The 19,593-nt window shown below is 41.3% G+C and overlaps 1 protein-coding gene across 4 annotated transcripts in view; it reads left to right on the top strand.

The window, feature by feature from the left end:
- Positions 1-19,154, top strand: part of DAG1 (dystroglycan 1) — an 87,847-nt gene extending 68,693 nt beyond the window's left edge. For all 4 annotated transcript variants that reach the window (XM_072650992.1, XM_072651001.1, XM_072651008.1 and 1 more), the window contains exon 3: positions 14,100-19,154. In XM_072650992.1, coding sequence (XP_072507093.1) covers positions 14,100-16,502 — 2,403 coding nt within the window. In that variant the 3' untranslated portion in view covers positions 16,503-19,154. The remainder of the gene's footprint in view (positions 1-14,099) is intronic.
- The last annotated feature ends 439 nt before the right edge of the window (positions 19,155-19,593 follow it).

Below are 19,593 nucleotides of genomic sequence, written 5' to 3'. Positions count from 1 at the left end.
TAGTAAGAGCAAGAAACATGGAGGAGAAAGTGCACTTACTGATCAGGATTCAGAGGATGACCGTGGCTTAACAGCTCTGGAGCCTTGGCCAGTCGCTTAATTCCCTGGGCCTCAGTTTTGACCTCTGTAAAATTAAGCAGTTGGACTAGCTGGCCTCTGATCTGTGATAGTATGTCATGTGTGCCATGTAGCTGATATGGATGACAGGAAACACAGAAGTGCCTCAGAATTACTTGGACAGACAAAATATGTTGTTAGTAGTGTTTGCTTAAATTTCTCAGCCTTAACTTTCCGATTGTTGTGTATAAATGCTTACTAAATAAAACTTCTTGATTACGCCTTGCATTGTATAGTTTGCTAGCTTTAATGAGCTACAGAGACATACTGACCCATTTTTGGAATTCTTGCTTTGTATTTTGTCACTAAGCCTCTTAACCATCACCCAGATCCAAATAAATGAAAACCTGATTTTAAATTCTCAATGTAGTCATTGTTCATCATCACTCCCACCCATCCACCCACATGCAACCGCATTCTTACCTTGAAATCCTCTTTGGTAGGAGTGAGGAGAAAATAGAGCAAGGTGTTAGAGAAGAAGAGCCAAGGCAGATGGCAGATTTTGGCTGGGGGGGGTGTGTGTATGTGTGTGTGTGTGTGTGTGTGTTGGTAATTGCAACAAAGTGTTCCAGAGTTGGGAAAAAGGAATGAGATTGGATTAAAAGGGCGGTTATTGGAGTAACTTTGAAAAGGAAAATGTCACCTATTTCTATGAGAATGACAAAAGTTTTGACATCCAGAGCAGTGGCTGCCAAATTTCATTGATCATGCACCCATCAGTAAACATTTTTGAGCATGTACCCCCAATCTGTGTATGTGTATTTATAAATAATATACATGTTTTACTGCATCATGTACACTCTAGAGCAAAATATAAAAATAAAAAGATAAAAAAAAATTAATGGTAAAAAAACTCTTTTGCTCTGAATAAAATTATTAATATGTTTTAGTAAGATCAATACAATGGACATTCTTAATTATTTTTGAAATATCTTGGTATGATGTTTTGTGATACAGCAAAAATTCTGATTACTTTAAAACATTTTTTTTATCATTTTTATTTTTCAAGTAATAAGATGTTTATTTTCCCCCATCAATCTGGCCCTCCTACCAAAAACCTAAAGAACAAATCCCTCCATATCTACCTAGTCTAGGAACGCACATTTACACATTAGTCATGTCAGAAAAGTATATTTCTTTCTTTCTGCATTTTTTCTGTTTATCATTTATGCTTGTAGTTTATCATATTGATCAGTGTTAGAGTTCTGATTATTATATATCATAGTTTATCATATTGATCAGAATTCTGAAATCATTCACAAATGTTTGCCCCTACAGTGTTACTGTTCTGCTTACTCTGCTCTGCATCAGTTCCTAAATCTTTTAAGTTTCCTCTGAAATTGTCCATTTCATCGTTTCTTATGGTAACAGTAATATCCCATTATATGCATATGGCACATTTGGTTTAGCCATTCCCCAAAAGGACACCTCTTTTCCAAGTTTTTGACTACTATTGGAAAGAGCTACCATATAAATGTACATATGTATCCTTTTTTTCTGTGTGTGTGTATTCTATTTCTCTTTCTTTGTTTTCTTTGGAGGTTTAGGTCCAGGAATGAGTTGTATAGCTGGACCCTGAGGGTAAGCATACTTTGGTAACCTTCTGGGCGTGCTTTCCAGAATGGCTGGACTAGTTGACAGCTCTATCAACAGTGTACTAGTGTGCCTGTTTTCCCATGGCCCCTTCATTATGTCATTTTCCTCTTTAAGAAATCTGTCTTTCCTGATAGCAGTTAATTGTTCTTTCAAGTGAATCAGAATGTGTTGCATTTTCGTGTTTTTAGTTAGTAAGTTCAAAACCACCGAAAGCCCCTCATGTGGAAATTTTTTAGAAATATTTTTTAAATATTTAAAATTTAGAAAATTCAGTTTTCAAGTTTCTTGGTGTGTAGTTGTGACAAACTTTATAGGAGAGACATTTTCCGTAAAAAATGCTTCAGCTTGCTAATCATGGTGGCTTCTTTCTGTGCTTTACTTACAGGCCCGAAATGAGCAGTTCTAATTTACATGGTTATATTAGTAAAGATGGACTAACCATACAGTTGGGAAAGCATAACCAAAAGAGATAGACAGTCATATACATTATCTAATTCTCTAAAGATTTGAAAGTTTCAAGGCCTAGCAAACACTGAATTATGTAAATGGTCAACAGAATTGAGTTCTGTAGCTCTTGGTAGAATTTGGAGAAGTGCTAGACAGAAAACTCACAAAGAACTTTAATTCTAGTTCTTCTATTAATCTCCTTTGTGATTTCTGGGCAAGACACTTGACTTCCTTATAGTTTGTAAAAAGTCTATCCTGTGAAGAGGTGACACTCCTTTCCTTTTCCCTTCCCTCTTCTCCTTTTCTTCTCCTTTGTTTTCAGAAAAAAACTATTAGTATGTATTACTTTCTGTCATCTTTTAACTTGACCCTAGGCAGCGTGTATGAGACTGTCTCTTGGAGCTTTCCTGGCCTAATAACTTTGTGTTGGAAACTCTGTTGCCATTATTTTGCCTTTTATCTATGTGACATAATGGTGAAGCTTATGTGCATAAAGCCTCTTATTTTCAAGAAGAATTAAGCATGCAAAAATATTTTGGACCAGGGAACTGGTTTCTGAGTATAAGAAGGAGTGTAATATAATAACAATTAATAATAAGTAGTGCTAGTCTTTTAATGTGGAATATCTTGTGATAACAAAGTGAAAACTTTGTGATCAAGGGAGAGTTGACCCTATAGAGGACTGTGTATTCCAAAAGGAGCATTTTGAGAGACTACTAGTTCTCATCTGTGCATATGTGGAAATTAAATAATCCCATTGTAGTCGAGCTGCAATTAAGAAGGATCTTCTCATTCCCTAGTATTTATAATTCAGTCTCAGTCTCTCTGTCTCTCCCTTTCTCTCTCTCCCTCCCTCTCTCTGTCTGTCTGTCTCTCTCTCTCTCTCTCTCTCTCTCTCTCTCTCTCTCTCTCTCTCTCTCTCTCTGTCTCTCGTCTGTGTGTCTGTGTGACCCTGACCATGATTGGCTGGCCTTTGGTAGTAGCATTTTGGAAGTACAGTAAGAAAGATAACCAGATCAGTGTCTTTGCTTTACAGATGAGGATTCAGATGCAGAAAGGTACAGTGACTTGTTGGAGCCATAAAATTAGGACTTGAATAGTAGATTTTATTGCAAATCAAGCATTGCTCCCCCTAGGGTGGTGGGGGTAGGGAGAACCTTCATCTCAGATATGGGATTATTTATATTGTCTTTTTTAGAACTGCTCCCCAGTGTCTTCATCTGTTGGGCTACATGATTTCTAAGCAGCGGAATAAGTGCTAGATTTGGAGTTGAAGGATCAGAGTATGAATCTCAGATATGCCACTTCCTGCTTGTATGACTGGGCATTATCTTCTCTGTTCCTCAGTTTCCTCCTCTGTAAAAGGGGAGGGTTGAATTAAATTACTTTTAATGCCCCTTCTAGCTTTAAGCCTGATTCATATGGATTTTCTCCTGAATTAAATAATGAATCATTTGGAGTAGAGTGGGAAAGCAGTTAATTCACTTTAATGTTGGAATTGCTTAATGGTTTTAATGCATTTTAGGCTTCACCATCTGAAGTCCTTTTCCATCTGCCTGTGCAGTAAGAGAAAACAGCCCTCTTAGGGTCTTGAAGTGGTTTCATAGACTTAGGAAGTTTTGGGTAGAGGAAATGTCGTGTTGTACTTTGAAGGGTTGACAGGTAGTGTCTGTGATGTTGATCCATGAAATGCTCACTCCTGAGCGAACCGTTTGTGAATCTTTGTGACTCGCTTTTTCGTGTCCCCACAGTGGGTAGGTGTGGGGGAATGCTTTCTTCACTGAAGCGTATTGACTACCAGGAGCTATTGCTATTTAGAAAATGCAGTTGTTCCAAGATCTTCTCCAGAGTTGAAAAATGTAGAGATATTTGTCTTCTAACTTGTGGTTTGGCCTGGTTCCTTCTGTATGAAATTGGTTTTTAACTCATTTCCTATGGCCTCCCTCCTTAAGGTAAACCATTCATTCTACAAAGGGCTGCCCTAGGCTTGAGATTCCAGTTGTTGAGACAGCCTTAGGGCAGATGTTTTCTAAGTATCTTATTTTACAAACTAAAGAATCTTCACCTGAAACTGCCTTTGTTTTCTAGCCATCCACCCCCTCTAAGGGGGGTTGGAGGGGGAAAGTGGCCACAGATTGGTTAGATAGGGAATTTTATTTCCATTTTGCTAAGGAAGAAACTGAGTCAGAGACACTTAGCAAAGTCCCTGAGGAGCGAACTGAAGTCTTTTTCTCACGTCCTGTGGTAGTGGATATACTCTATTGTCTTAATATCCTAAACCACAAAATTAAATCTTAGCTAGGTACTCATGGAGAAAAGAGATTTGATTGGGAGAGACAGGACATTAGTCAAAGATGATGGTGGTGTTCTTTGGACAGAAAGGAGATAGCTATTGTTAGGTAAGAGAAAGGAAGTGTATATAAAAGGATAACTTGTCAGCCAGACCTCTGAATATCTTTTATTTATTGGAGAGGCCAGTGAAGGGATGGGTAACTGAATGCTAAGGCTCATGGATTAGATTGAAATGAATGGGCTAGACTTGTGCTAGCCATGGCCAGCCCAAACTCTCCTACCCATTACATCCTGTCTATACAGAGTTAGCTAGCTGGGCATCACTCGTCACTTTCATGGGTAGGGTCTTCCCATTTGTGCACCTGTTGAGTGATTCTCATGGACAAGACTGACTGGGTGCAGTATCCCTGCATTTCTAATTTGTTGAGAAAGATGCAGAACAATTGCTATTGGGATCCACTGCATCTTTGGGTCTTTGAGTGTATTCACTATGATGGATGGCCTGTTATTTTACAGGAGTGTGAAGAACATTAGTCCTGCATATAAGTTGCTCTTCAGAGGCTTTGAACCTTCCTTCACTTGTGGCACTTCTAATTTGACTTATTCTGGAATTTACTAAAATGGAAAATTACATGTTCAATTACAAGTGTAAAATAGAGTTTTAAATGCTTCTATATGCATTCTATAGCTGAACATTCCACTTGGCTTCACCCCTTTGTAGAACAGGTTGTGAGAAATAATCATGTTACCAAAAAACTCCACATGGGCCCTCAGTGGATTAAGGAAAGGTTTTATTAATCATTCTCCTGCTACAGATGGCAAGAGCCTAGATAACTCATAAGGAGATACCTCCTTTCAGACGATTACAAAACTTTTTACAACCATCCTCATTCAAATTGCCCCGCTCTGCCTCCCATTGCATTGGTCAGGTAAGGGTTTACAGCCTATCTGGAAACACCTAAATGCCACCCCCATGTGGGTGGCGTTTCTTATTTCCACATTTCAATCCCCCCCCTTTTCATCCTCTTTCTTTATATTTTATTTAGTAAAGGAATGACAAGTCATAAATTCTTTTAAAGGACTTTTCTCGGGATGGAGCCAAGATGGCAGACTAGAAAGACACACTTACGTAGGGTCTTCCCCCACAGCCCATAAAATACTTGTAGAGAGGGACTCTCAACAAATTCTGGAGCAGCAGAAGTGGAGAACAACAGAGTGGAGATTTCCAGCCCACGGTGACCTGAAAGGCCCATGGAAATGTCAGTTGTGCCGGACGCGGAGCCCAGCCCAGCCCTGGCCGGGCAGCGCTACAAGACTCTGGGAGGAGAACACCTCAGGGGCAGAATCTCCAGTCGCAGCAGTGGGCCCTCAGATCCCTCAATCCACAGGCGCCAAAGGTCAGTGACGGGGTTTTATCAGCTGGCCAGGAAGGGAGAAGGGCCTTCCCATAGGGGTGGCAGCAGGCAGCGACCACAGAGGCTGCACAGCAGCGGGTACAGACCGTGCCATTGTTGGAGCATAAAAACCCCTGGGGGCACTGAAGAGCTGAGTCTTTCCTCAGCCCTGGATGGAGGTCCTGGGGGAGCTGGTCTTTGTCTCACACTGAATGGCGGCCCTGCCCATCCAGCTTATCTGAAAATCAGCCCCTAGTGCTGACTTGGCGGAACTGGAGGCCAGGTGGCTGTGGAGAGGTAACTGCTAAGATTCTGGGCACAAAAATCCCTCTCTGCATCCAGACCAGTACACGCTTGATTGGGCCACCTTGGAGGAACTGAGATCTCACAGATTCCCAGAGTATACCCTACTCTTGACAAAGGATCCAAAAGTTAAGTAACTAGTTGGGAAAATGCCCAAGAAAGGGAAAAAAAATAAGACCATAGAAGGTTACTTTCTTGGTGAACAGATAATTCCTCCCTTCCTTTCTGATGAGGAAGAACAATGCTTACCATCAGGGAAAGACACAGAAGTCAAGGCTTCTGTGTCCCAAACATCCAAAATAAATATTCAGTGGGCTCAGGCCATGGAAGAGCTCAAAAAGAATTTTGAAAATCAAGTAAGAGAGGTGGAGGAAAAACTAGGAAGAGAAATGAGAGAGATGCAAGAAAAGCATGAAAAGCAGGTCAACACCTTACTAAAGAAAACCCAAAAACATACTGAAGAAAATAACACCTTGAAAAATAGGGCTAACTCAATTGGCAAAAGAGGTTCAAAAAGCCAATGAGGAGAAGAACGCTTTAAAAAGCAGAATTAGCCAAATGGAAAAGGAAGTCCAAAAGCTCACTGAAGAAAATAGTTCTTTCAAAATAAGAATGGAGCAGATGGAGGCTAGTGACTTTATGAGAAACCAAGAAATCACAAAACAAAACCAAAAGAATGAAAAAATGGAAGAGAATGTGAAATATCTCATTGGAAAAACAACTGACCTGGAAAATAGATCCAGGAGAGACAATTTAAAAATTATGGGACTACCTGAAAGCCATGATCAAAAAAAGAGCCTAGACATCATCTTTCATGAAATTATCAAGGAATTTTCTCAGTTGATAAGAGGCTGAACAAGTTGAAGTTTTCTTCATCATTAACATGGTATCCCAATATTACAGACAGTGTTGTAGAATGAAGTTCTCCTCCATCCTTCTGGGGCTGTGGACACAAAGAGACAATTCCTGGATTTCACTGAAAGTACCTGGGAAGGAGATGTTCACCTTTAGATATGTTGATAAGCAGGTGTCTACATCCTGTTGAGTGAAGTGTTAGTCGACATTACCAAGACTTTCCCTCTAATTAGTTTGTTTTCCTGCATTTTACTACAAATAAAAGACTTTCTGGTATTACATATGTTAGGTATTTTTTATGGAAACAAAAGTACAGTTCATCTCTTTAAAGATCAACTGAAACTTTATTTTAATCTCATCTTGAGGGTGCCATATGACAACGTGAATTGTTTACTCATTTTTTTTTCTTTGAAAGCTGAAAAAAGTCTTAGTTCCTAAATTTGGGGGCTGGTCCTTCAGTCCTCCCAAATTTGTTATGCATGCACATACCAGAACTTCCCAGGAAACTCCTTGTAGAACTATTGGCTACAGAGAAGAATTTACGTGTAGCTGTTGAAGTATTATGGTCTAATACCTTGTGTATATTAAACACTAAATATTAAAGGAAATAAAGACTGTAAGGTAAGCATTAAATTAGTTATAGAATGTCTACTGTCTAGAAATCTTTCCTTCTGCAGGGTAGCCGTCTGTCCAGCACACTCAATTCTTGTACAGACAACCAACTTAGATTGGACTGAGAGAGAACACGGGAGTAGGAAGAAGACCTTAGTAGGTTCTAATTCTCAGGTTGGTCTTCATAACCCTGTGAGCTGTCTGATTTATCTTTCTCAGAAGCCAAGTAGAATTCCAGGATGTTAAAGCTTGATGATCAATATCAGAAGTTTTTTATTATTTTTTTTATCATGACCATCTTGCATCCCCCACTCAGGAAATCCATATGAGCTTTCAAAACTAAAGAGGAAAGAAGCTGTATGCTCTGATTCAGAAAAGTTTAGTTACAGATTCGCATTAGATGGAAATGGGTTTCCATGTCAGTATCTGAAGAAACTGACGTGAGTTTTAAGGGAGTTACAGAGTTAAAATAGACCATGGAGCAGTGTCATTCAGAAATTTGTTGCCTTTTCTGTAAGTTCCCTGAAGGGGAGAATAGAGATAGATAGATAAGCCATTTGCTTTATAATGCACTAAAATTTGGTCAGGAAAGCTGGTACAGGGAGGGGGCAATGCACCTCTCCCTCACCCCTCTCTGTGAACAAAGTGTTCGGCTTGTAGTCAGGACTGCTAGGAGTATAAATCTTGCCTCAGACATTTTACTCAGGGCAAATCATTTAACTTCTGTGACTGTTTTTCCTCTGTAAAATAAGAAGATTGAACTGAAGGTCCTCTAAGCCAAAGTTCTTCCAGTTCTAAATCCAGAATCTTTTGATTCCCTCACCTCAATTTCTGTGATCATTGAAGGCCCTGAATATAATCACAAGATGTTAAGGAGATGCTAAACTAACTGTAAAAGATGTGTCTAGCCTTGTTCTATTTGAGGAACCAGATAGCTCCAGGTCAAGAAGGGGAAAATGCCATTGGCAGAGCAAACAAATTAGCTATATCTCTGGGGTTTTTAAATAGCTATCTTAGAACGAATTTCAGCAGATGTTGAACTTATGCTGCTCATATAGCTTTGAAGAGAAGCTACTTAACCACTAGGAGATACTATATGTAGAGGAGAGCAGAGCCTTGCTGGAGGAAAGGAGCAACTTCAAGGACTGTGACGTCTGGAAGCAGAGATCAGGCAGTGGAGAGGAGCAGATCCTGGGGACTCAGCTAAGCTACCAGAATAGCACAGTGCAGTACCCAGAGGAAACTGTGTGAGGACCCTGAAAAACAGGCTTCTAGGCTTTGAAGAACCAAATGTTGAGTTGTCTAGACACATGCATTCTACACATCTGCCTCACCACCATTATCTTTTAAAGTTTGTGCCCACCCTGCCATAGACATGGTATATATTTGTGGAGAATGCACTTCACTTTATGAGGAGAATATTTTATAATTACATTTGTACTGTGCCATCTTAAAGGCCTTTGCTGAGAGCTAGTCATGCTTACTGGCTGATTGTTATTGAGAAATACACTGATGGAGATTCTTGAACTATATACAATAGTAGTAGTAATAGGAGGAGGAATAAGGGAGAAATAGAGTACCGCGGGATTGCCTGTAGAATTGAAGTGTAGTCATCTCTCTAGGTACTCAATGTGCAAACTCATGGTGAAATATATGATAAGTGGTATTACACAAATATGTATACATATCAACTTGGTCTTCCATCTTTAGCATCCTCACAAGAAAATTTTTATTTCTGTCTTGTGATACTTTCATGTGATGATAGTCTTGTCTTTTGTATGTGTGTGGAAAGAAGAAATGGACCTTTGATTTCCTTGGTGCGAGAATCTCCAGGACAATGTCACTCTACCATTGTAGATGATGTTCTGCAACCTGGAGTCTTAAAGAGGTTAAGTGAGAGGATAACTGAGCCATGCTTATGGCTAGTATGACTCAAGCCCAGGACTTAAACTCAGGCTGTCCTGACTTCAGGGTCACCTTTCCATCCACTATACCACACTGCTTTTTCCAGATAGTGCTTTTTATTAAGTTCTCTTACTTGGTTTCTAGTGGAATATCTCAGAGGTCTGTCCTGGCCCTATATTGTTTTGAGTTATTAATTTGAAACTTAGAAATTAAAGCAGTATGCTTGAACCAATTTAGAATGAAGAGTGGTAAGACAATTCTATTAAACGTTTATTAGGTGCATATTATATGCTAGGTTACTGGAGATAAAAGATAAAAATTAAATAGTTTTAGCCTTCAAAGAGCTTGCATTCTACTGGAAGATAGAATATGTACACATATGAATACAAAGTGATTTCAAGAGAAGGAGAATATTAATAACTGGAAGATCAGTTCTTAGGCTAGAAAGAATATTGATCTTGAGACTTAAAGGAAGCTAGTGATTCTAAAAGGCAGGCTGGTGGAATAGAAAAACAAAACATAGGATTACATCAGAAAACCTTGACTGGATCCCATTCAGCTACTTGCTAGCTAGCTGTGTGACCATGAACAAGTGATTTCACTCCTTTTCCATATTTATAAAGTAGGGAAAATAGTAGCACTACTTACCTCTTAAGTGTTGTGAAGAAAATGTTTTGTAAACCTAAGGCACTATAAAAATTGAGGTGGTGGTGGTGGTTCTTGTTAAAGTAGAGGCTTTCCCAAAATGAGGCAAATAATAGCTCACATCATTTTTCTCATCACAATTTCTAGGACTGAAGTATTCCACCTATGTTTATGATGAATAAAACCATGTATAATTCAGGCTGACATAGAGTCACTAGATATAGAGTGTATGTTAGTTCAGTTTTCAAAAAATAGAAGAATATGGAATCTGTAAGTTGTAGGATAGAGAGCTTGACTTTGATTACTAGCAACATTCTGCAATGTATTATTAAACATTTGTGAACATCTAAAAAAGGGAGGCAGTGATGTCAAAGACAATACGACTTCACCTGTAGATAGGAACTTGTGACAGACTAACCTCATTTACTTTTTTGACAGGATTACCAGACTGATTTTAAAAAACTCAGCCAAAGAGAGAGTGTGTCATAAAGAGAGATGTTAGAACCAGGAGAACCTGGGTTCAAATTCAGCTTCTGACATGTACTGGTTATGCGCACATGGGCAAGGCACTTGGGGTCTCTCCGAACCCCAGACAATTCTCTAAGACTACAAAGTACAAAAGAATTGTCTGTCATCACTGACAAAAGGAAAGGCATTTTTGCGTTGTGAATTCCCTCACATTGGTGAAATAAATCTGGACAAACAAAACAGACAACTTGACTGGAAGATCTGGGGAGTTGGTTTAGATACAACCAGCATTTTGTTAAGTATCTGTTCTCAGGCACTGAGCTAAACACTGGAGATGCACAGAAAAAGAAGCCGACTTTGCCCTTTTCACATTCTAATAGGGGAGAAAATATACATAAATTGGTGTGAACAAGCAAGATTGGATAGATGAAAGGTAGCCTTGGTGGGTAAGACAGTGGCAGCTGAGGAGGTTGAGAAAGACCTATTAGAAGAGATGGGCTGAGTCTTGAAGGAAACAGGCATTCAAAGAGATGAGAAGAGAGAGCACTAGCATTCCAGCCATAGACTTGGGAGATAAAGGATGTATGAGGAAGAAGTAGATAAGTATCACTAGCCTGCAGAATGGATAGAGGAGAATAATATGTTTAAAAGAGGGAAAAGATAGGAAGGGACCAGGTTGGGATTTATTGGCTAGAGGACAGGGACATAATCAGACCTACACTGCAGTACTTTAGCACAGTACTTGCCATATTATAAGTACTTAATAAATTCTTGTTTGTTCAACTTTAAGGAAATTCGTTTTGGCAGCTGCGTGGAGGAGGAATTGGAAATGGGGAAGAGAATGGAATCAGGGAAACCAGTTGGAATCCCTGTGCTGTTCAGGGGAGAGGGGTAAAGACCTTGGAACCAAAGTGGTCGCTGTGGAAGTTGACTGAAATCTGATTTACCTAACAAAACATTTGGCAAAGCCTCTAATTTTGTCTTCGTGGATATGGTAGAAAGAAGTGGGTTACAATTAAATGGATTCGGAATTGATTGGATAACCAGATCCAAATGGTAACCACATAAGCACCAAAGTAGGTTTCTGGTAGAGTACCCAGTAGTATATATTTGGCGCTGGTCTGTTTTGAGTTATTGTGATAAAGGCTTAAATGAAATGTTTATAAAATTTGCAAGGTGACACAAAGCTGGAAAAGAGATAGGTAACGTGTTAGATAACATATATACCAAAAATACCTTGACAAGCTATAACTAGGGCTAGATGTAAAAGTTAATAGGAATAAATATACTTAAAATAGGTTCAAAAATCAATCTCATAAATATGGTTTTGGCAAAATGGGGGCAATGTGATATGGCTAAATAATAGTTCTCTTAAAAGATTTGGAAATTTTAGTCTCAGATACTTGAAATTTCCTTCAAAGCTCAGCTCAAAATACTACCTCCTTCATCATGTATTTCTTGATTCCCTCCGTTACTAGTGCTGCCATCCCCCCAAATTTCCTAGTATTTTTAAAAATCGAATAATTTTTTACATTCCTTATATATACATGGGCAGCTCAGTGGCACAGTGGATAGAGTGGCAGGCCTGGAGTCAGAGAGTCTCCTCTTCCTGAGTTAAAAATCTAGCAGCAGACACTTTGAACTTTGTGACTCAGTTTGCCTCAGTTTCCTTATCTGTTAAATCTTTAACTTAATCCTGCTTGCCTCAGTTTCCTCATCTGTCAAATGAGCTGGAAAAGAAAATGTCAAACCACTCCAGCATCTTTGCCAAGAAAACCCCAGATGGGGTCACAAAGGAAGTTGGACATGACAGAAACAACTCAACTGCAACATTTCCATATGTTTCTACCCCAATGAATGTCATCCCTTGGACTACAGACACTGTCTAATTTTTGTCTTTTTATCCCTAGCTGTTAGCCCATGGTGCCTGATGTTGAACTTGAAAATTGCTAGTTGATGGTAGACAAATAAGTTAGGGCAATCTGAAGTTTGAAAAACAAAGTATTTAGAATGAGGGGAGATTAGTGTCTTGCTGTACTTTGCTCTGTTTATACCACCACATTTGCAGTGTTGGATTTCTAGCCACCTTTTAGGAAAAACATTGATGCCCATGCTGGTAAACGGCCTTAACATTAAGCCTTACAAAGATGTGTTGAAAGACCTGATGCAGTATAACTTGGTGAAGAAAACAGTTGGTCCTTAGGTATTTAAGTGGCTGCCATATGAGATTAAAGTCATGCTTACTGAGTCACGGTGCACCTGGGAGCAGTGGGTCAGTAGGGCAATGGCTTTGTTAATACTAGTATATTTGAATATACAACGTGTGTGACCTTAACCAGAAATCTTCTAGCACAAATCTGAAACCTACTTGTCAGAGATGTTGTAGAGGAGATTCTGGTTCAGGTACAGGTTGAACTTCTTGATCTCTGAGGCCCCTCTCAGTTCTGGGATTCTGAAGAAACGGAAAACTCTGAGAGGCTCCCATGTTTCAGACTGCTGGTAGGAGATAACGTTTTGCTTGATTAAGATTCAGGATAAACCTGAACTTTTGCTTTGTATTTCATATCACGTAACCTGTGGGAATATTCCCAAGTATGTACAGATGAGAAAAATGACCTGGGTTCTTAGTAACTGGCCTTCCAGTTGTTTCCATTTAAATATCCATGTGTTTATGCCACATGGGCATAGCCCCACTGCTGTCTGAGGACTAGCTTCACTATCTCCAGAGAGGTCACCTTCAAGGTGATGAATTTTTCAGCCATAGTAACTCTCAAAAGACATTTTGCTAGGTCTCAGAGAGGTGTATAGATTGAGTACCTATGCTGACAAAACCCACAGATCCTTGAATTATTAAATTCATGTATGCTTGGACATTGTGTGTGCCTGAAAAAACAGACTTCGAGAGAGTTCACCAATTGTTACACCACTAGGAACAGAAGTACCCTGATGGAAACATACAGTTGCTTTTTTGGTTACCTTTCCAAGTGCCCTCTGAAAAGAAGGCCCAGGACCCATTCTTTTAACTTTTCTCCCCTGCCTCTGTAGATGTCTATACACGTTCTCATGTTTAGGAAATAAGCAAGCAAATACAGTACTCACCCTCTACTCATCCACTTGTGACTTAAACAAGACAGATTGCCAGTGCTGTGCTTTTCTAGCTCCTGAGATACTTCAGATGGAGGCATCCATTATTAACTTAACTTAGAATGGAACATTTTAAAATGAAGACTTACTCAGGAAGCCCCTCTACCCCATAATTGATGGATTCAACCACAGTAAAGCTTGGTCAACCCTCAGTTACATGAGAAACAAATTTCCTTTCCCAGTTGGAATTTGCATCTCCATTTTAAGGCCTGTTATATTTGAGTTTAAACCTGGTTTTAAATTCTGTTAATTGTTTTTTAATCTTTCCCAATGCAGTTGAATGGCAGAATTAACTTGTTGTTTATTTGTCTTTTTTCCTAGATGTCAGAAGCTGGGAAAGAAGTTTTGCCCTCATGGCTGCATTGGGACCCAGAGAGCCGTATGTTAGAAGGTCTTCCCCTTGATACAGACAAAGGTGTACATTACATTTCTGTCAATGCCATGCACCTGGCACCTAATGGAAGTTATGTGCCTCAGGCTATGAATGTTTTCTCCATTGAAGTATATCCTGAAGATCACAGTGAGCCACAGTCAGTAAGAGTAGCACCCCAAGATGTTAATGAAGCTGCTGCTTTTGTGTGTGGTGCTGATGAGCCCGTGACCATCCTGACTGTCATTTTGGATGCTGACCTCACAAAAATGACACCAAAGCAGAGGATCGAGCTCTTAAGCAGGATGAAAAGTTTCTCAGAAGTAGAACTACATAATATGAAACTGGTTCCAGTTGTAAATAACAGACTGTTTGACATGTCTGCCTTCATGGCTGGCCCAGGAAATGCAAAAAAAGTAGTAGAAAATGGAGCCTTACTGTCATGGAAGTTAGGTTGTTCTTTAAACCAAAACAGTGTCCCTAATATTAGCAGTGTGGAAACTCCAGCTAAAGAAGGCACCATGTCTGCTCAGCTTGGCTATCCTGTTGTAGGCTGGCACATTGCTAATAAGAAACCTCATTTTCCAAAACGAATAAGGAGACAAATTAATGCCACACCCACCCCAGTCACTGCCATCGGACCCCCTACAACAGCTCTGCAAGAACCACCATCTAGAATTGTTCCTACACCCACCTCTCCAGCCATCGCTCCTCCTACGGAAACTGCAGCTCCTCCAGTACGAGATCCTGTCCCTGGAAAACCAGCAGTCACTATTCGAACACGCGGTGCCATCGTCCAGACCCCAACCCTGGGACCCATTCAGCCTACCAGAGTATCAGATGCAGGCACAACGGTCCCTGGCCAGATCCGGCCAACAACAGTTCCAGGGTACATCGAGCCCACTGCTGTTGTTACACCTCCCACCACCACTACTAAGAAACCAAGAATAACTACTTTGAAGCCAGCCACGCCTTCAACCACAGACTCCTCAACAGCTACAACCCGAAGGCCTACCAAAAAGCCGCGGACTTCAAGGCCAGTGCCCAGGGTCACAACCAAAGCACCTCTCACCAGATTGGAAACAGCTTCCCCACCAGCTCGAACCCGGACCACAACAAGTGGCACAACTCGAGGGAGTGAACCCAATAAGCCCCCCTCACTCAAAAACCACATTGATAGGGTGGACGCGTGGGTGGGCACTTACTTTGAAGTGAAAATCCCATTGGACACTTTCTATGATGAGGAGGACACCACCACAGACAAGCTGAAGCTAACTCTGAAGCTCAGGGAGCAGCAAATGGTAGGGGAGAAGTCCTGGGTTCAGTTTAACAGCAATAGTCAGCTGATGTACGGGTTACCTGACAGCAGTCACCTGGGCAAGCACGAGTACTTCATGCATGCCACAGACAAAGGTGGACTCTCGGCCGTGGATGCCTTTGAAATCCACGTACACAAGCGTCCGCAGGGAGATAAGTCTCCGGCCAAATTTAAGGCAACATTCAGAGGTGACCCTGCTTCAGTGGTGAATGACATTCACAAAAAAATCATGTTGGTAAAGAAACTGGCTCTTGCCTTTGGGGACCGTAATAGCAGTATCATCACCTTGCAGAACATCACAAAGGGCTCCATTGTGGTGGAGTGGACAAACAATACTCTGCCTCTGGATCCCTGCCCCAAGGAACAGATCCGAGGGTTGAGCAGGAGAATCTCAGAGGACGATGGAAAACCTCGGCCTGTTTTCTCCAATACCTTGGAGCCTGAGTTCAAGGCTGTGGCCATTTCTGTGATGGGATCAGGCAGCTGCAAACACGTCCAGTTTATTCCTGTAACAGCGGACAGAAGAATGCCCTCAGAAGCTCCCCCTACAGTCGTGACTGAGAAGGACCCTGAGAAGAGCAGTGAGGATGACGTCTACCTACATACAGTCATTCCCGCTGTGGTGGTGGCTGCTATCCTGCTCATTGCTGGGATCATTGCTATGATCTGCTACCGAAAGAAAAGAAAAGGAAAGCTCACGATCGAAGACCAGGCAACTTTCATCAAGAAAGGCGTGCCGATCATCTTTGCTGATGAGCTGGATGACTCTAAGCCTCCTCCTTCCTCTAGCATGCCTCTCATCCTACAGGAGGAAAAGGCTCCTCTTCCCCCACCAGAATATCCAAACCAGAACATGCCAGAGACCACCCCATTGAACCAGGATACCATTGGAGAGTATACCCCCTTGAGGGATGAAGACCCTAATGCACCTCCCTATCAGCCCCCTCCACCCTTCACAGCCCCTATGGAGGGAAAAGGCTCCCGCCCGAAGAACATGACCCCTTACAGGTCACCACCTCCATATGTTCCCCCTTAACAGCAAGTCTTGGGCTTGGAGGGAAGGGGCCTGGAGATCCATACCAGTGTTGTTAATAGGGATTGATGGCCCACAGTTCATTGCCAACCAGAAATCAACACTTGACCCCAAATACACACCCACATACAGGGCCTGAAAAAACCCTCCCTCTCTGGTTCTTTTACACTTCTCCAAAGTGGCCTGGTGAACTTTGGGAGACGTTTTAATTTTTTTTTTTTCCCCTTTTTTTCTTTTTTTTGCCTAACAGCTTTTGTTTGTCATAGAGAATTCTCCACTGAGTATTTCTGACGGCTAGCTTCTGAAAGCACCAGTGGGCACAGAGCATGGAATGAATGGATGGACAGACTCACAGATGACACTGGGCTGGGCATTCCATCCCTGGTGTACTCTTGTTTGCCTTTAACACTAACTGTACTGTTTTTCTTTTGTTTTTTTTTCTATTCACGTGTGTCTAGCTGCAGGATGTAACATGGAAAAGTAGCCTAAAGATTAAAATCAAAGGACTTTCAGAAGTTAATGTTACATTTTTACATTTAATCTGCTGTTTACCTAAACTTGTATGTATAGTTTTTGGGTGGGGTTGTGGGGTGGGGGAGGGGACCCTGCTTTGCTAAAAATAAGCTCCCAGGGTGTTTCAAAACTAGTTAGAGAAGACCAAGGGACAGTATTTTTTATCAAAGGAATCCTATTTTTTCACACAATGTAAACTTTGTTCCTCGGTTAAGCCAGAGACTGATTTGGGGCATCTTTGTGGATTGTAGGAAGAACTCTGGGCACTTCATGTGAATGAGCTCATAGACCTGCTGACCTGGCCCTCCCCTGACTCTCCCCTGGTACTGGTGCTGGATAGTCAGAGGTTACTTTATGGGGCCAAATAATCCTCCCTGTTTGCTCTAGGCAAGCTTTAAGGGGCATTAGTTGTTGGATGGACATGTAACTTTGAGAGATGGCAGAGGTGCACTGCTCCTGGTGACCCTGGCACTTCTGGGGGTGAAAATAGGCCACCAGCAAGGAGGGCAACTCCTGGAAATGAGGAGGTAGAGTTTTAGACTGTGTTGACTTTTCTTTCTTTCTTTTTTTTTTTTTAAAAGAAAAATGTGGTTTTTGAAACACTCAGTGGGGGATGTTTTGGTGAAGATGCAATATTTTTATGTAGTGTGATGCTATTTCCTTACCCAAATTCTTGGCAGTTGTGTTCTGACAGCATCTCATTCCTTTGTTCTGGCCCTCCCATCCCCAGGTTTCTGGACTCCAACATGCTGAAAGCTGTCTGGTGATTGGGAGGAAAGGTGCCAGCAATATAGTTCATAGTAAAAATCGGTGGACTCTCAAATCTAATTTTTTTACTAAATTTTTGATACAGTCTCAAATTGTTTTATTATTAAAAAAAGATTAAAAACGGTAATGCTTACAGCAGTTTGTATGAGCTCAGCTTCTTAGGGTTGATTCCATGGGACGGATTGCTTTTCACATCTGACTTTTTTCGGTCATCATTTTGATTCTAGAGCTATGTCTGGGTTTCTTGCCTTTTTAGGATGAACTTAACTTGTCTTTGTCCTGTGACTTAAGGCACTCTGGAGGTGCCTACTCCACTTTTTTTTTTTCCTCTCTCTCCTTTGGACTAAATTGTTTAAGCGTGACCTTCTTGGCCATTTGAAAGCTATTTTTGGTACATTTTTAGGGAGGAAAATCCTTTGCAATAATGTTTCCCTTCCTTGATGGGGGGGTGCGCAGATTCCAGCTCACTTTGCACACCCAACAGATACTTTTAAGCCATATTGACTGTTTTGCAAAGTATGTTTGTGGGCTGCCCCTGAAGGATGGCTGGGTAGGTCATTGGCCTTCACCTCTTCATTTGACTAGGGGACATTTTCTACTGTGCTTTTCTGAAACAGATTTTTATGACTAGAAGCCAGTGATGTTACATCCATGTCTGAGCTGGGTAGTTCCTAATTCTGTGTTGCCTCTCACAAACTTAACCCAGTGGGAGCTGTAAGATTGCTTCCTTGATCCCCTCTCAGGGAGAAAGGGACTCTAGGGAACTGGCCCTTTTTTTTCAGAAGCATTTGGGAGGCAAGAAAAGGATCTCATGAAGGGAGCCCAGTAGATCAAGGCACATTCTGTCCAGTGTTGGGTCGTATCTTCAGTGAGCCCTAAGGGCTGGGGATGTTCCCAGCATGTGAGTCAGGTGCAGACACGTAGAGGCCAGAATTGGTCCAGTTATCCTTTGTGGGCTCCAGCAGACATGTGGCCCCTTGCAAAAATAAATACCATTTCAAAAGCCCCAGAGCAAGTTGTTTGAGTGAAAGGCCTTCCAAATAGCCCCGTTGCCCCAGCAACCCCACCATTCCATCCCAGCCGTGTGCAGATGGGGCAGGCCTGGCTCTACCTGTCACCATAGAAACTGGAGGCGAAGGGGCAGCGGACAGAATAATAATAATGAAGCCGTTTCAGCCAGCCTCCTTCCCTTTGCACCAGGGCGGCCTCTGTCAGCCATCAGGCACTGGAATGTGGAGAGCAGATCTTATTAAAGAGTGGTCACCAACAACTGATGTGTGTTTATTTCTTTACATATGATTTTAAGAAGATGTGTTTTCTGCATTCTGTATAGAAACATATCAGACTAAATAAAAACAGTGTACTTTACTATAATCCTGCTGGCCTGAGCTGTTCCATCTGGGCACCTCGCCTTGTCAGATCTTTTCTCCATTCAGCAGTAGAAGCAACCAATGCCAAGACCAATCTGTCACATCAGTTTGATGGGGTACACCAACACCCTTGCAGTTCTATAGCATTTCGGCAGCTAGAAAGGGAGGTGTTAGTCTGGCTGGGTTGTTACTCTTCTAGAACACATCCTGTGGCAGGCATGAAGTAGAAGAGAGCAGCCTGTACTTAATGTGGGTGTGGAAGGATCTGGTTGTCATTGGGGTTAAGCTGTCTGTGCAGCCCGTTCTCAGCTTTGAGATAAAGACCCCTCTTACTCTGGAGTCTTAAGGAGACTTCTTTCCTGGTCTTTGGTAAAGAAAATAGAGAAGCAAAGGTGAAGAATTAACCACAATTGTGGTATTTCATTATCATTTTAATGAGGGGT

This window comes from Notamacropus eugenii, chromosome 1 (genome assembly GCF_028372415.1).
Source record: "Notamacropus eugenii isolate mMacEug1 chromosome 1, mMacEug1.pri_v2, whole genome shotgun sequence".
In the NCBI taxonomy this organism is placed as follows: Eukaryota; Metazoa; Chordata; class Mammalia; order Diprotodontia; family Macropodidae; genus Notamacropus; species Notamacropus eugenii.
Note: the sequence above shows the minus strand (reverse complement) of the source record. Positions and strands in the feature narration are given on the sequence as shown.